General features: G+C 50.8%; 1 protein-coding gene across 4 annotated transcripts in view; it reads right to left on the reverse strand.

The window, feature by feature from the left end:
- Positions 1-1502: 1502 nt before the first annotated feature.
- Positions 1503-15118, reverse strand: part of ZFHX3 (zinc finger homeobox 3) — a 129110-nt gene continuing 115494 nt past the window's right edge. For all 4 annotated transcript variants that reach the window (XM_027684934.1, XM_027684935.1, XM_027684936.1 and 1 more), the window contains 2 exons: positions 9374-14815; positions 1503-6692 (listed from right to left, as the gene is read on the reverse strand). In XM_027684934.1, the coding sequence (XP_027540735.1) occupies positions 5131-6692; positions 9374-14815 (7004 nt within the window). In that variant the 3' untranslated portion in view covers positions 1503-5130. The remainder of the gene's footprint in view (positions 6693-9373; positions 14816-15118) is intronic.

Here is a 15118-nt window from a genome sequence, read left to right on the forward strand (position 1 = left end):
AACATTAACGAGGCACTTCCTCAAGCGTAGCTGTTTTACACTGGAATTCAACCCAGGAATAAATAGCAACGTTATATAATAAACTTACAAAACGGCTGGTCTAGGAACAGCAGTGACGTTAACGCAGTGCAGTGCAAACACTGGTGGTGGGAGGGTCACGCTGGTGACCCCGTTACCACTGCAGTCCCGTCCACCTGTGGAAAAGGCAGGATGGAGTTTTCCCATTAAAAAAAACCCAACCAGCTGAGAGACAATCCAGATCCCAGTCTGTTTAGGCTCACGCCAGAAGAACAGTGCCCAAGCCAGGGACTGGACTGGGCAGCCTGGCCAGAAGCAAGTTTTGGAGTCCTTGAGCCACAGCGTGTCCAGGTGTACTTGCCCCTGCCACCCCGGTCACCCGCAGGACAGGGTCTCTCTTTTTGAGGCTGCTCTTGGGCAGGGGCTGGGTTGGGTATGCCAGAGCATCTGGAGTCACAGGGGGCTTGGCGATTTTGACCCACTTGACTTTGTAATTCATGGCTTGTGGAGGTTGAGTCAGAACAAGTGTTAACCAAAGAACACTCTGCAACCTGGGGAGCTGCCAGATTTCCTCCCCATGCCCTCTGCTCTGCTGGACACTCTGGAGCTCAGCCCCTGCTCCCATGGTGGGGGAGGAAGCCCCTCGCTGTCCTGGCGGCAGCACTGAGGACACCCACACTGGGCAGACACTCGCCTCACCTGCCATGGTGGATGTAAATTATTTATTGCTGCAGTTATAAATTAGAGATGAGTGGTGGCCCCTGCGACTCCTTTTGGATGGATGTGGTCCCTATTAATGAATTTCAAGCATTTTCTGCTGCAAGGGGCAATTTTTGGCAAGAGAACTGTGTACTGAACACTCAGCAGTCCCTGTGGGTTCCCTCCCTGCTGCAGAGGGAGCGCAGGGAGTCACCATTTGCCTACTTACCTGCATCTCCTTTCGGTTTATCAGCAGAAGGGAACAGATGTAATTTTAGTTTACAGGTTTCAGGATGACCATGAAGGCATTGCGCTTTCCCTTGAACCATTCATTACAGCACCGTGCCCAGAATCCTTTTGCAATCATTTCATAAAATTAACTGCACTTGTAACGTCCTTTACACACGCAGAGCATCCCAAAGCCACAGTATGGATGGCGTTGCTTGGCTCATTGCTTCCATTGGAACAGGAATGTGCAGCATCAGCCCAGATGCTGTCACCCTGATGGGCAGCTGGACACCCACGTGTGGAGGGACACAGACACACGTGTGCTGGTGTGTGCACACCAGCAGTGCATGAGGACACGTGCAGACATGCAGCTCTGTGGCGGTGCCCACCTGTGTGGGGCAGTGCGTGTGCCCAGCTGAGCCATGCCATGCCATGTCACACCGTGCCACGTGGCACACACCCACCCGACACGGACCCGGCACCGCACACGCGGGACATCGAGACGAGAGCTTTTGCTCATTTTTTTTTAATGTATCACAATGAGCAGGAAACATACGTGATGAAATAGTTCCAAAGGAGTATATTCAATTACCATCTACAGTCAACTCAACTATGACAACAAAGTCTTTTGTGACAGTTTTTTAAAGTTTTGAAAGTTCCATGTGGTTTGTTTCTGTCAGTCTCATGTATTTTGGTACAGTTCGAGATCAGCATTGTTACAGTAACAAAAAAGCTAACAAGACTACAGTATAGAAAAACACCAAGAACATCATTTTTGGTTTCACTTGCTCTAGTTTTTGTACATTGCAAAGGCTGTTCATAACCCTCTTCACCTCATTTATGCTTTCTGTTCTACCCAAACTTGCCCCCCCAAATAAAAACGAAAAAATAGTCAAAGCTTTGTTTCACAGTGGGCAGTATCAGTGCCGACCAACTGACCGACCAACCAACCAACCAACCGACCAACCAACCAACCAACCAACCAACCCCAATTTCTGCTTCCATTTAAAAGTTTAATTTTTTTCTTAAAGCAAAATATATTTCAGCGAGCGTGCCGGCTGTGTCCGCCCCCCTTGTCCCCTGCCAGCCCCGGGCGGCCCCACACACCCCTGACGCCTCTCTTTATTCTCAATTGTATGAAACTTTGGCCATCTTCACCACTTAAAAAAGCTTTTTATTAAAAATAAAAAAGAAACCCGCTCAATGCTAAGTTTGAAGTGTTTTCCTCATGCCCAGCCCGGCCCCTCTCTGTCGCTCACTGGGAAGGCCACGCGTGGGCTGGGGGTCACGCAGGGGCTCCCGCGTGCTGACGTCGCTCCCGCAGCCCCCCGGGGTGGGTGTTGGGGCTCTGCGAGCGCGAGGCCGGCGCTGGCAGGGCTGGGGATCCCAGCGGGGCCGTGGGGTCCCCTCATTGGCCCCAGGCAAGAGGAGGAGGCAACCTCGCACTGAAAAGTCTCTAGAAACATTTAGAAAAAATACAAGAAAATGAATTTATAAAACCTTTTAGTGGGTGGGAAGGAGGAGGGGGAAGGAGGAGAGAGAAATTGCACTATGACCAAGCAATATAATTAAAAAACCGAAACAAGACAAAACAAAAGGATTTCCAAAAGAGACCTTGCGGAATTGGACAGATAAAGCTCGTGTTAAACTGGGAACTGGCATCACAGAGAGAATCCAAAACAAAACAAACAAAAAAATTTCTATATGATACAGACAGAGTAACATACAACAGTTAAATGGCAAAAAATATATATATATATATTTCATAGAATTACAAACAAGATAAAATAATGGAAAACAAAAAACTGTACAACTTTAGAATTTAAAAAATGTTCATCTCAAACACGGGGAGAAATACAAGAACTTCTGTTAAAGAAAACAGTTTGTTAAAACAGCAAATGCTCCGTGGGTACGTGGTTCCGGTTTTGACACCTTGTGCTACAGCTGGGTCCTGGGAGGAACATCCGGTGGTTCGCGCTTTAGTATCGACTACTTAAAAAACAATTAAAAAAGGAATATGTGCATTACCCTAGAAATATGTACAACTGTTCAGGATCTAGTCTTTCATCGAACTAAAACCAAAATTCCATAAAAATATAAGTGTCCCGCTAGAAACCCGCGCTCGTCTCTCGGATACTCCAGTCTCTCGCGGAGGCAGCGAGTGGGTTCGGCCCGGGAAGGAGCGGCCGGAGGCGGTGGGAGGAACCTGCATTCACAGTCTTCCAAGTTCCCTTTTGAAGCAGGAGGAGGATGACGATGGTGGGAGAAGGCTTTCGCGCTTTCGAGGGCAGAGGAAACGGGGGGGAGAAGGAGGTTTTTTCTGTTGGCATTTGGTTACGGAAGGGAACAGCAAAGCATCTACATCTCCAAAATCTACATTTTAGCAGCACAAAGTTTTCCTTTCAAAGTCTGGGCCGAGGTGTGCCCGGGTGCCCGGAGGAGGCCGGGGGGCTCTGGGCATCCCTGAGCCCGGCACCCGCTGCTGCCATGGAGAGAACTTGGAAAGAGAAACCTGCCAGGGGTGCGCTGGGTGCTCGCTAAGAGTTGTCTCTCTGCTTGCAGAAGAAGCACAGATAACAACCTGGGTACTTTTTTTATTCTTTATTTAAACTTAGACTTGTTTGTTTAAATCAGAAACAAATTCTCAAGTAAAAAGAATCCTTTTTGCTCATTCTGCACCAGTGGTGAAGGGTATGTCTTTGGATTTTTATTTAAAGCATGAATTTTCTTTAGAGAAAAAAAATGTAACAAAACCTTTTTTTTTTTTTTCAAAAGAAGGAACAGAGTGCAGCCTAATTACACAAACAGAACCGATGCTCAGAGGTCAGGAACAGAGTCTTTGAAGCATTTACAAAATGAGGAAAGGAAGAGGGGAAGAGAAAAAAAAAAGAGAAATGGAAAATAAGAACAAAATAAGTGCACAAGGGTAACAGACATAGGTAAATCGTATGTATACGCCTTAAAAAGTTTCAAACCCCCAACAAAAAATATTCTGCAAGGGATCCTACTGACCCCCAAAACCCTTTGAACTTCTTTCTTTAGTTTTTATAAAATAATTATGCAACCACCCTCTAAGAAATGAAGGTAGCGACCATAAGTGGAAGATTACAGGATGGGGATGGGGATAAAGGTACAAAGGGGAGAAAAGCTCAGGCGAGTCGATGGATCGCAATCTATCTGGCTAGGAATGAACAAGACAACATCAAATGAGAAGCCGTCAGCTGGACCATACAAAAGCTAAATGTACACAAAAGGGTTTTTTCTTTTAAATCTACCATACTGCTTCAGTTCATTTCCAATGCAACAATCTACTCAACACCAAAAATGGTCATATCTATCATAAATACAGAAAGTCAGTTGTTTTAAAACTTTTTTTTTTTAAGCTCCGAGTCCTCAACACTCTCTGTGTGGGTTTTTTTTTCTGAAAAGTGGGAGTGCTTAACTTTTCCCCTTGGAATTGGCTTCAGCAGAAAAGCTACCCTTAAAATCCCCGAAAAGCTAAAGCAGTTCACATTGTTTTTCTCTTAAATACTTTCTGCCCATTTAAAATAAAAAAAAAAAAAAAAAAAAGAAAGAAAAAAAATCCTTTTCTGGAACAAAAACAAAACAAAACAAAAACCCCAAAACAAACGAAAGAAATTTTATATATATATATATATATATAAAACAATGATTCTGAAAACAGAACAAAGTGTGAGCGATTGACCTGAGAATAAAAAGACATTACATTTCTTTTTTCTTTTAGCAAGCCATTGGTATCTGAATGCTAAGATAGCAAGAAATTTAAAACTGTCTCCAGGTGGGCTGCTTTCCCATACAGCGCTGCCGGGCTCTGCTGTGCTATTGACGGGGGATCGGACAGGGGCAATGTACAGGGGCGCGAGCTCCGCAGGCGCGAGGAGGCAGCACGGGCCTTCGTCTCCCAGACCAACAGTACCTTCGAGAGGACAAATGTAACAGATTTTTTTTTTCTTTTTCAAAGTTTTATTTTATTAAAAGGAAAGGAAAAAAGAAATGTAAAACCCACCGGCATCGTTATATGGGAAAACAACCCACGTTTTTTCTTTTTTTCTTTTTTCTTTTTTTTTTGGTTAGAAGCTTTGGAATTGCAGTTAGTCTATTTTTGAAATTGGTTTGTTATTAACTTTTTTATTTAAATTCATTTTCATTGTTCATCTTCAAAGCTTACAATCTGAAGGTGTCCATTCCTACGCTAGCTAGACCACTGTCCTTAGGGCAGCCGGGGTCCCGGGGCCCCTCCGCCGGGCTCGCCGGTCCATCTGACTTTTGGCTAAGATCCGTGTCAGACTCCTCCGAATAGTCGTCTGTTGGCATCGAGGGCTGAACCCCTGAGGTGCTGCATGAACTTGAGGTAACCGTTGAAGATGAGGAGAGAGGAGGGAAAGGCGGTGGTGGCGGCTTCCCCGGCGGGGCGCGGGGGGCTGCCGGGGGCCAGGGCTTTCTGGAGGCGTGGGGGGAAGCCGGGGGGGGCCGGGGGGGCGGGGGGCTGTCGTTTGAGTGAGCGGCCGACTGCGAGGTAGATGCGGTGCTGGGGTCGGGGGGGCAGGCAGAGTGAGGTAATAGACTGGGGTGCTCTTTGGCGTTTCTTGCTGCTCTTGTGATTGTTCGGTGTTTGTGCGGGGCTGACTCGAGATGCTGACTGAGGGCTTCGTCCCCACACACCGTGCTCTCGCACGCCACGCACTGGTACGAGCCGCTGCCCTGGCCGCTGCCGGTGGGCACGTGAAGCACCATCTCATGCAGGTTCGCCACGGACTGGCCGAAGAAGCAGAGGGACTTCAGGTGGTCGCTGGCCGCCTCCTGGTCACCAAAGCACGCCTGGCACTTGCGGCAGACCAGCTTGTACTGCACCTTCGGGACGATGAAAGGGTCGCAGAGGGAGTCCGCGCCCTTGCCTTCTGCTTCGGGCTCTTCTTGGGGTTTGGGCAGGAGGGGGGACACCTCGCGGGGTGCATTCTTCTGCTCCTCTTGCTTGGGGGGTTCTTTGGCAGGGTCTTTGTCCGGGGTGGCAGCCCCCGTGGGGACGGGGGTTTGGCTTCCTTTGGGCTGCTGCGCTTTCTGCTGTTGCTGCTGCTGCTGCTGCCGCTGCTGCTGCTGCAATGCCTCCTGCAGACTCTGCTGGTATTGCTGGTACTGCTGCAGCAGCGAGCCGGGCGACAGCCCCAGCAGTGCCTGCGACAGCGCGGGGCTGTAGGGGAACAGCCCCTCCATCCCATACATGGGCTGCAGGTACCCGCTCTGCAGGGCGCCAGGGATCTGCGGGGCGTAGTAGGGGGAAAAGCCGGGGACGAAGTAGGGAAGGAACTGGCTCGTCAGCAAGGTGGTGGGGTCTGAATTCAGGGCGGCCTGCAGCGCCTGGAGCTGGGTGGGTTCCACCGCATACTCCATGGCAGGCAGTGGGGCCGCAAGGGCGCCCGCCGGCGCCTCCCCCTTCTCCTTCTTGGGCCCTGGCAGGGGGTCCCCCTTCCCCTTGGGTGCCTTCTCCTTCTCTTTTGCCTTCTCGCTCTCCTTCTCCTTGCGCTGCGGTGGGGGCGGCTGCTGCGGCTGTGGCTGTGGGGTCGTCGCCGGAGGTTGCTGTGGGGCCACGGCTGCTGTGGCTTGTGCCGGGGTGGGCGAGCTCAGCGCGGCCGGGGGCTGCTTATTTGGTAATCCAGAGGTGGGGAGGCCAGGTGAAGGGACGCTTGTGCTGGGCAGGCCCATCAGGTTGGGTTTGGGAGAAGTTAAAGCTGCAAGAGGGAGAAAGAAAGGTGAGAAGTCACTGAATTCTGGGCAGGCAGAAACCATGAGGGTGAGCCCAGGCCACCCCACAACCACTCCGAAGCATCTGTCTCCACTGCATGAGGGCACCAACAAGCCCGAGCTGCTGCATTGCCACAGTGCAGGTTGGAGAGCCCATCCCTGCTCCCTCCTGCTCTGGAGAATGGTTCCTGTGCCGCTCCACAGGCCCTGTGCCATGGGGATGTGCCCCCTCGGCCCCCACCGCCTGCGGCTGCCTTGGCTGTGCTGCCCAGTGGCACTGACCGCAGTGTCTCTGATGGGGACACCCACCAGCGCCTGGGATGCCCAGCACAGCTGATGTTCTACTGACTCCTCTGAAATTCCCAAATGGTTAACACTGATGTCAGGATCTGCTCTAATGGTTCTACACCAAAGGGTGGGAATGCTTGGTATTGCCACACCCCCCCCAGACTGGGAAGTCCTGGTCATGGCAACTGGGGACTGAACAGGCTAGACCAGAGTTATTTTGTCCTTATTAGACTGGTGTTCATGAATCCATAAACCTCTGATGCAACCCCTTCCAATGTCAGACGCTCTGGGCACTCAGCTTCTGAGCAATTCCAGAGTTTATGTGGTGTTCAGACATTCCCCCTGGGCATGAGCATTGAGTTTTGGGTAGAATTAAAAGCACTGTGATGCTTCCTCATTAAGGAGATGGATTAATGTTGGAATGAGAAGCCTGTCCCTCTTCCCAACAGCAAGAATAGCCAGTAACAACACTGTCCCTGGTGCCTATTTCTGCTCTCACAGCTGACGGTGGTTAGGGGCAAGACGTGTGCAGCTCCCGGAGTCACCTCCATTAGTCACAGCTGCTGCAGCTGCCAAACGTGCTCCTAAAGAGGAACGTTTTGCTTGGAAAGTCCCTCAATGCCATTCTGGGAAAAAAACCAACCCCAGAAACAAAGCTCCAAAGTCCTGCTGGCACAGCCTTGTCTGCTCCCAGCTCTGGAGCAGGAATCTGCTCCAGGATCCACCTGCTGCAAAACCTGTGAGTAAAAGCCAACCTTTCCCCGACGAACCTGAGTCTCACCACTGTGGCAGGGGCTGCTCAGGGAACAGCCTGAGCAGGACCAGTGGCAGAGCCTGGAACCAGCCGTGGAGGCATGGCGACTTTTATTTTAGGTTGTACCTCCAAGGAGCCACAGGAGGTCTGGGAGGAGGGCGGCCGGAGCTGGGAGGGTTCAGTCATGTCTGATCCAAACCCTTCTGAAACCTGCGTCTGTTCCTGACATGGTGCTGGGACTACAGTGATCTGTGACGGCAGGACAGGTACAGAGTGAGGCTCCACACAGCAGCCCCGGATATCTCGGATAAGGGCACATTATGGATGGACACCATTGAAATGGATGTTCCCCAGCTGAATGTTCCTCAGAGGTTCAAGTGCAGGAGCAGCAGGTAATTCATAGTGTTCTTGGATGCATGGCCTTATCTGCTCTGACAGGCCCGGAGCTGCCATGGCCTGACCTTTGGAGCTTTATCTAAAGGACACAAATAGTCTGTTTGACTTTCTAAACAGCTCAGTCCTGTCTAGGCAGTCAATGACAGCGTTTAAGATTCATCAGATGCAGTCCCATCTCCTCAGGACACATCCTGTGCTTCAGAGAAAAACAAAAGCAACAATACAGACTGAAGTGCAAAAAAGTAATTTTAGTTGTTGTTATAAATGTAGGGCATTAAGAAAACAGTGCAGAGCAACCTGCAATAGGGTGACAATATGATTCACTGAAGAGATGCTCCTGTCCGAGTGCTCTGAAATAAGATCTGTGGTGAGAACAGGCGGGTGGCATGAAAATCCTTGCCATGCACAGGGGCCCTTCAGACGCAGTGAAACAAGGCCTTTGGATCACGTTTTCTAGGTCACTGCTGGTAACTGACCTGCACCTTCCACTGCCAGTGTTTGCTACATGGCTTAGACTTTCCACCTATCCACCAGGAACAAGGGAAAGGAGCATCCTCAAAAGATAAAGTCCAGTATTTGAGATTAGGCCACCCAAAGGACTACGCCAAATTTCCTTTTTAGGTAGCATTGTTACAAAAAATCTTATTAAAATACAAACTAGATTTGACCTTCAACTACACTGTTGTTTGTTGAGAAGGTACTTTCAGGTCATGTCCATTCATCACTCAAAACCCATCCTCACTGCACTGGGATTTGTCCTGGAGGTCACCACAGGGACACATAAAAATTCTCCGCAGGTCTGTCACCAATGCTACCAGGCACACCATAGCTTTCCCTAGAAAGAGTTTGGACTTTCGAACACCTGGGATGGGACCACATAAACCTAATTTAATATCAAAAAGAAATGAATAATGAGCAATGTGTTCAGCACATTAGTCCTTCTGTTCCGTTGGATAAATCCTCTATTCTCAACTTCCTTGGAGATGTTTCAGGATTTCTAGTCTGTGGTAACACATAGAGACATGCAGCATGTCTAGACATTGCTCTAGTTCAGACTATTGCTAGAAAACCTGAGTTGAGGAATTAAAGATAAAATACCTGCTGCTTATTCATGAAGTCAACATGCTGGACTAATGGGCTGGGAATCTTGTTATCAGTCATTCCGAGGGAACGACTGCTTGTGCTAGAGATGTGCCAAGTGTGTCTGAGCAGGATAACACCTGTACCCACCTGTGTTGGATGGAGTGAAGCTGGGTAAGGATGGGCTGTTGAGGCCTGGGAGTAAGACTGGAGGGATGCCCTGGAGCGCTGGGTACGCAGCAGGAAGGTTCAGAGCTTGCAGGGGGGTGTTGTCAAACATGCCCTGCTGTTGAGCTGCCAGACCAAGAACCTCATTGGCTTTTTTGATCCGGTCCAGCTCCTGCTGAGCCATCAACTGACGTACAGTAGCTGGGTCGAAATACTCCTTTTCCTTATCCAACTGGCTTCCAATGGTTTCTTTAACTTTGGAGATATGCTGTTGAGAGAAGATATGGTCACGTACAGACAGCCGAGCGCTGTACTTGATGCCACACAAAGTGCACTCTGTTTTGGGTCCCTCGTAACTTGTTTGGTTTATACCAAAATGCTTGGCCATGCTGAGTTTTGACTTCTTCTCCTTCGCCCTTGCATTCTGGAACCAGACCTGAACAACTCTCTTTGGCAGTCCAATGTCATTGCCCAGGACCTCACACTCCAGCATGGTTGGTGTCCTGTAGTCATTAAAGCATGACTTAAGAACCTTGAGCTGGAGATTAGTCATCTGAGTGCGAAAGCGTTTCTGTCCGGGCCGGTCCCCGCTCTCGCCAGACTTGCTGGCTGAACCACTTGCGCCAGGGCTGGGTGAGCAGGGGTCTGCAAGGCTGGAGGTTTCACTGTAGTCCACGGTACCTTCATTGTCGTACTCTTTGCTGTAAAAGCTGGGAGCTGGGCTGACCAGGCCAGAAGACAGACGATCTTCGTATTCAGACATTGCTATCATGGCAGCTTTTGTCAGACCTTCACTGGGTCCCGATGTGGATTTGGTTTCGGTTGCAATCCCTGTTGCACTATCGTTGTCTGCATTGCCTTCGTCTCCTGTGGTGGTGTCTGTGATCGCGGTGTTGACAGAAGAGCAGTCATCGTTGTCCAACTTTGTCTGGTCAAAGCTCAGATTGACTGAGGACATGGATGGACTCTCGAAGTCTTCAATCCCTTCCACCTTAATGGAGGATGGACTCAGCAGAGTTCGAGGTGACAGTTCCATGCTCTTGTTCACGGGGGAGAGGGGAACACTCTGTCCGTCACTGCTAGTTGGTGGCATGTGGGAAAAGCTGGCTCCATCAAAGATGTCTCCCTTCATCTGAAGTCCCCCGTCGCAGTCCAGAAGCATAGCAGACAGTGTCAGGTTGTACCCAGCTCGCTTGGCCTCATGCCAGTGCCGGGATCGGATATGAGCTTCCAGAGCTGTCTTTGCTTTAAAGAGAGCTCGGCAGAAGGGACACCTTCTGTGGGCTTGGGCCGGCCCCACAGCTCTGAACTGCCCTTTCCTCTCCCGTGCACGGGTGTTCTGGAACCAAACCTGCACCACCCGCTTCTTCAAGCCCACTTCATGTGCAATGTGATCCAGCATCTTCCGTGTAGGGTTGGAGTCAAGCAAATATTTCTGGTACAGAATTTCTAGCTGCTCGGGGGTAATGGTTGTCCTTAGACGTTTATCCCTTTGGGGTTCTTCTCCCCCAGTCCCACTGTCATTCTCTCCAGGGCTTGCGCTGGCCTTCTCCTCCAGCTTTCTCTTCAGCGTGTTCATGGTGGATGTTGGAGTTGATGGTGAGGTGGCCGAGCTTGCTGGAATCTGTGGTAACGTTCCAGACAGCAGCTGGCTCGCCAGTAGTGGATTACTGGGATCAAAAAGCATGAACGGCATATCCAGCGTTCTGTCCAGGAATGGGGGGTGGATAAACTGGTTCTGTGCACTCAGGAAATGGAGCTGCTGATGCTCCTGCCAATGCTCGAAGGAAGGAAATGCCAGTTTGCACTGGTCACACTGGTACGGGATTAATTGAGGAGGTAGGTTTGCCAGCTGCTGAGGGGTGGAGGTGTGAATGGGTTTGAGGGAGAGGTGTGAGAGCTGAGATGGACTTGGGCTTGACTGTGACAAGGAGCACTGAGGGGGCTGAGGGGGAGGAGGTGGCTGCTGCAGTGAGGAGGGGGAGGATAACTGTGAAATCTTTTGGTGTGCTGAACTTGTCTTTTGTTCTCCTTGGTCCTGTTGCTGCTGAGACTCTTGCTTTGGTTGCACTTGCTTCTCTTGGGTTTGGTTTTGCTGTGTACTTGGAGGTTCAGACTGCTTTGGTTTCTCATCTGTAGGTTCTACTTTAGAACTAAAGGTGGAGGAATCATCTGCCTCTGCTGTGAGCTGCAGAAAAGCTGAGGAGGTTGTGTTGGCTGAAGATGTAGGTGTGCTGTAAGCTTGTGAGGGCATTGGTGTGCTGCAGGAGGAACTGGTTGGAGTCAAGAGCTCCATTGCATCCATAGAGTCTTCATTCTGGCTATCATCCTGTCCATCCTCATCCTCATCTTTGTAACAAAGCTTTTTCTGGTGTTTAATGAGATCAAAAATGCGCTGAAAGACCAGACTGCATTTTTTGCACTGGTAGTTCAAGTTGCTTGTTCTAATGTACCTGTCGTTTGTGAGCTCGCGTCGCTCCCCATCTTTGCCTTCTCCCTGATTTTCATAGTTTTTCCTAGCTTTCTGACGGGCATTCTGGAACCACACCACTATAACACGCGTTGGGAGGTTCAGCAAGTTAGAAAGCTGCTCAAATTCATCGTCCTTTGGGTAAGCATTGGCATCAAAGAAGTCCTGCAGGACTCTGAGCTGGTAGTCAGTAAAGCGTGTCCGAGAGGACCGCTTGCTTCCCCAGTACTCCTGCTTTTGAGGCTCTGGAGAAGGAGGCCGTGAGTCTATCTTTAGCTCTTCCAGGCTAGTAATGGGAGGGTTGCTGAAGTTGTATGGGGAGTCCTTGTTACGCTGGCGCTCCTTGAACAGGGTGTTTCTGAACCAGTGCTTGATCACTTTCTGGGGCAATCCGGATTTGTCTGCCATCTCTTTGATCTGTTCCTCACTTGGGGAATTGTTAATGTCAAAATATTGCCGAAGGACTCTGAGCTGGTCATCGGTGATCCGTGTCCGTGGCCTCTTGTTCTGCTGCTGCTGGAGAAGGCTGGGGTTCAGCTGATGCTGGTACAACTGGGCCAAGTCGGCGGGCAGGGGATCTACAGGGCCCAGCTGGGGCGGCAGCTGCGCGGGTAACGTCTGCAGGGGCATGGTTTGCATCATGAGTGGTGAGAAGATGGGGAGCTCCATGGGCATGGAGAGCTGGGTGAGTGGCACAGATGGCTGGGCTGGTGCAATCGTGGGAGAGGTAATTGGTGGGGCAGAAGTAGGGATGGCAGGAGCAGCAGCCGGCTGAGGAGGAGCTGGAGGGAGCGGAGGGGGGGGGGGTGGAGGTGGGGGTGGTGGCTCGGGGGTCTGAGGCCGCAGTGGGTACAGTTTGTCATAGTGTTCTCTGTACTGTTTGGCAAATTTCTCCAACTGCTTAAAGGGAAAGTAATGTTGGTGAACGTGCTCTTGGTGGCTCTTCAGGATGAGGATGTTTGAGAATAACTTGCCGCACGTATCGCACTCCAGCTTTTCCAAGTTCTCACCTTGGTCTGTCTTCCCATTTTTCTTCTGCACCTTTTGCTTGTTCTCGTTGTACTGAATGACCAGCTCAAAGCCAAAGTTTTCCAGCAAGGCTTTGGTGGCGTTGCCCCTTGCATCAGAGGCGATCCGTGGGGGCAGGATGGAGGGCTCTGAACTGCTGCCTGGCACAAAGTCCTTCTTCTCTTTGAGCTTTAAGTTATCAGGCAGAGACTCCTTCAATGTTACATTATTGTCCCCCCTCTCTGTGCTTTCCCTTTCCCGTGGGGTTTCTTTATCTTTCTCCTTCACTATGGATTTATTCTTCTTCTCTGGGTGCTGGCTCTGCTGTAACAGGACGGAGTGGGGTTGTGATAATGACAGCTGACCTTGCTGCTGCTGCAAGAGCTGTGGATGGCTCTGCTGAGGGAGCTGAACTTGTGCCTTCAGGTCCTCCAGCAAAGTTGGACCCGTCCCAGTCAATGTCAGTGCACCGCTGGTGACAGGCAAGCTGACTTCTGGATTGAGCTGGAACTCGGCACTGGGGATGTAGAATGGGAACAGAAGATGCTGCTGCTGCTGCAGCTGCAGAAGGGTCTCGGTGGTCATCGGAAAGTGCGGCAAAAGTGCTGGGTTGAAGAGCTGGGACTGCAGGAGAGCAGCTTGCTGCTGCAGCTCCTGCTGCAGGTGGGCCTGGACCTGTGCCTGTGCCTGTGCCAAGGTTTGGGCTTGTTGCTGCTGTTGCTGCTGCTGCTGCTGCTGCTGCCTGGATGCAATCATGTCTGCCAGTTTCTTGCGGTTCACCTCTTTGGGCTCCGAAGGGGAGGAGATGTTAGTGCTTACAGGGTTACCCAACGGAGGAATTCCCACGCTGTCGCTGGACACCTGGTTGAGCAGGCTGGGAATAGGAGTGGTGCCTGAAGTGCTCGTGCTGGTGGTTGCAAAAGCATTGCTGTTGCTGGCACTCACGGGGCTCGGTGTGGACGAACCCAAGGAGAGGCCGCTGCTGCTGCCGTTGCCAGCCCCATTGCTGCTGCCGCCTGCCGCCTCCAGCTTGGCCGCGCGAGCCTTGGTCTGGTGCAGGACAGACCTCATGTGGATCTCCAGGGTTGAGCTCTGGCTGTAGGCCACATTGCAGGTGTTACACTTGAAAGGTTTGTTGTCTGGGCTGCTGGTTGGCTCAGGTTGCCCAGTAGCAGACTCTTGGAGGGCTCGTTTCAGTTTATGCAGATGAGAAACGGAATTGTAATGGACCAGGAGAATGTTCTTCTGTGTGAAGGATTCCTTGCAGACTGTGCATTTGTATGGGCGAGACGGATCTAGGAATTTCTCCATAGTGAAGTTAGGGCCCTTCCTGAAGGGTAAGGCCCTTTTTGGTTCTGAGCCAGAGTCCTCCTGCACGGAACCAGAATCGCTGCCTGTCGGGCTCTGCTTATCTTCCAGGTCGCTCTCCTCCTCCTTATCTTCCTCAACTATTATTGTGTGGTCCTCTGCAAGTGAAGGGTCGCCCATAGCAAGGAGGTCTCCGTTGACCAAGAGACCACCATACAGCTGCTGAATGTCAGCCTCGCTCAGCTCTAGGTGGCTGGTTTCCAGGTGCTTCTTCAGGGCCTGGAAGGTTCGGAAGCTGCGCTGACAGAGGCAGCACATGGTGGCTGCCCGGATGACATGGTACTGGGAGTGGAGCTGCAGCTTCTCAATGGTTTTGAAGGCCAGGCTGCACTGGTTGCAGCGGTACTTGTAGACGTGGCGGTCAGAGACCGGCAGCTGAGGCCGCTTGGCGTGGACGTCGTTGAAGTGTGTCTGCAGGGCTGCTGAGCTCTTGAACACCTGGCTACAGCCCTTCTTCCAGCACAGGAAGCCAGAGTCCTCCCGGGCAGCGCTCGGATCGGCTGGAGCAGGCTTGGGGTCCCCGCTGTGCTCTGCACTGTCCGATGGCAAAAGGTTCTTCCCTGTGTCCTCAGAGATCTCTGTGAAAACAGAATTAGAGCAAACCCAAAAATTACACTAGCACACCAGGGTGGATGAACACTCCCTTTCAGTCCTGAATACATCTTTTTTTCTCTCCAAGACAATGAGTATTTCTAACATTTCTCCTCTATCTTCATTCATTTATTTCAATACCAGCCCATTACCCTCATCATGGCCCATTGCATAAACCTACACAATTTACTTCCTTGCACACTTTGAATATCTGGAAATGATTCACACACACGCATCCCTTAGTGCATTTATCACCTTCAGTTCTCCCTTTCAAGTGAAGGCCACTCTGC

The sequence above is a fragment of the Neopelma chrysocephalum genome, unplaced genomic scaffold (genome assembly GCF_003984885.1).
Source record: "Neopelma chrysocephalum unplaced genomic scaffold, ASM398488v2 Primary Assembly neopelma1_68, whole genome shotgun sequence".
Taxonomy (NCBI): Eukaryota; Metazoa; Chordata; class Aves; order Passeriformes; family Pipridae; genus Neopelma; species Neopelma chrysocephalum.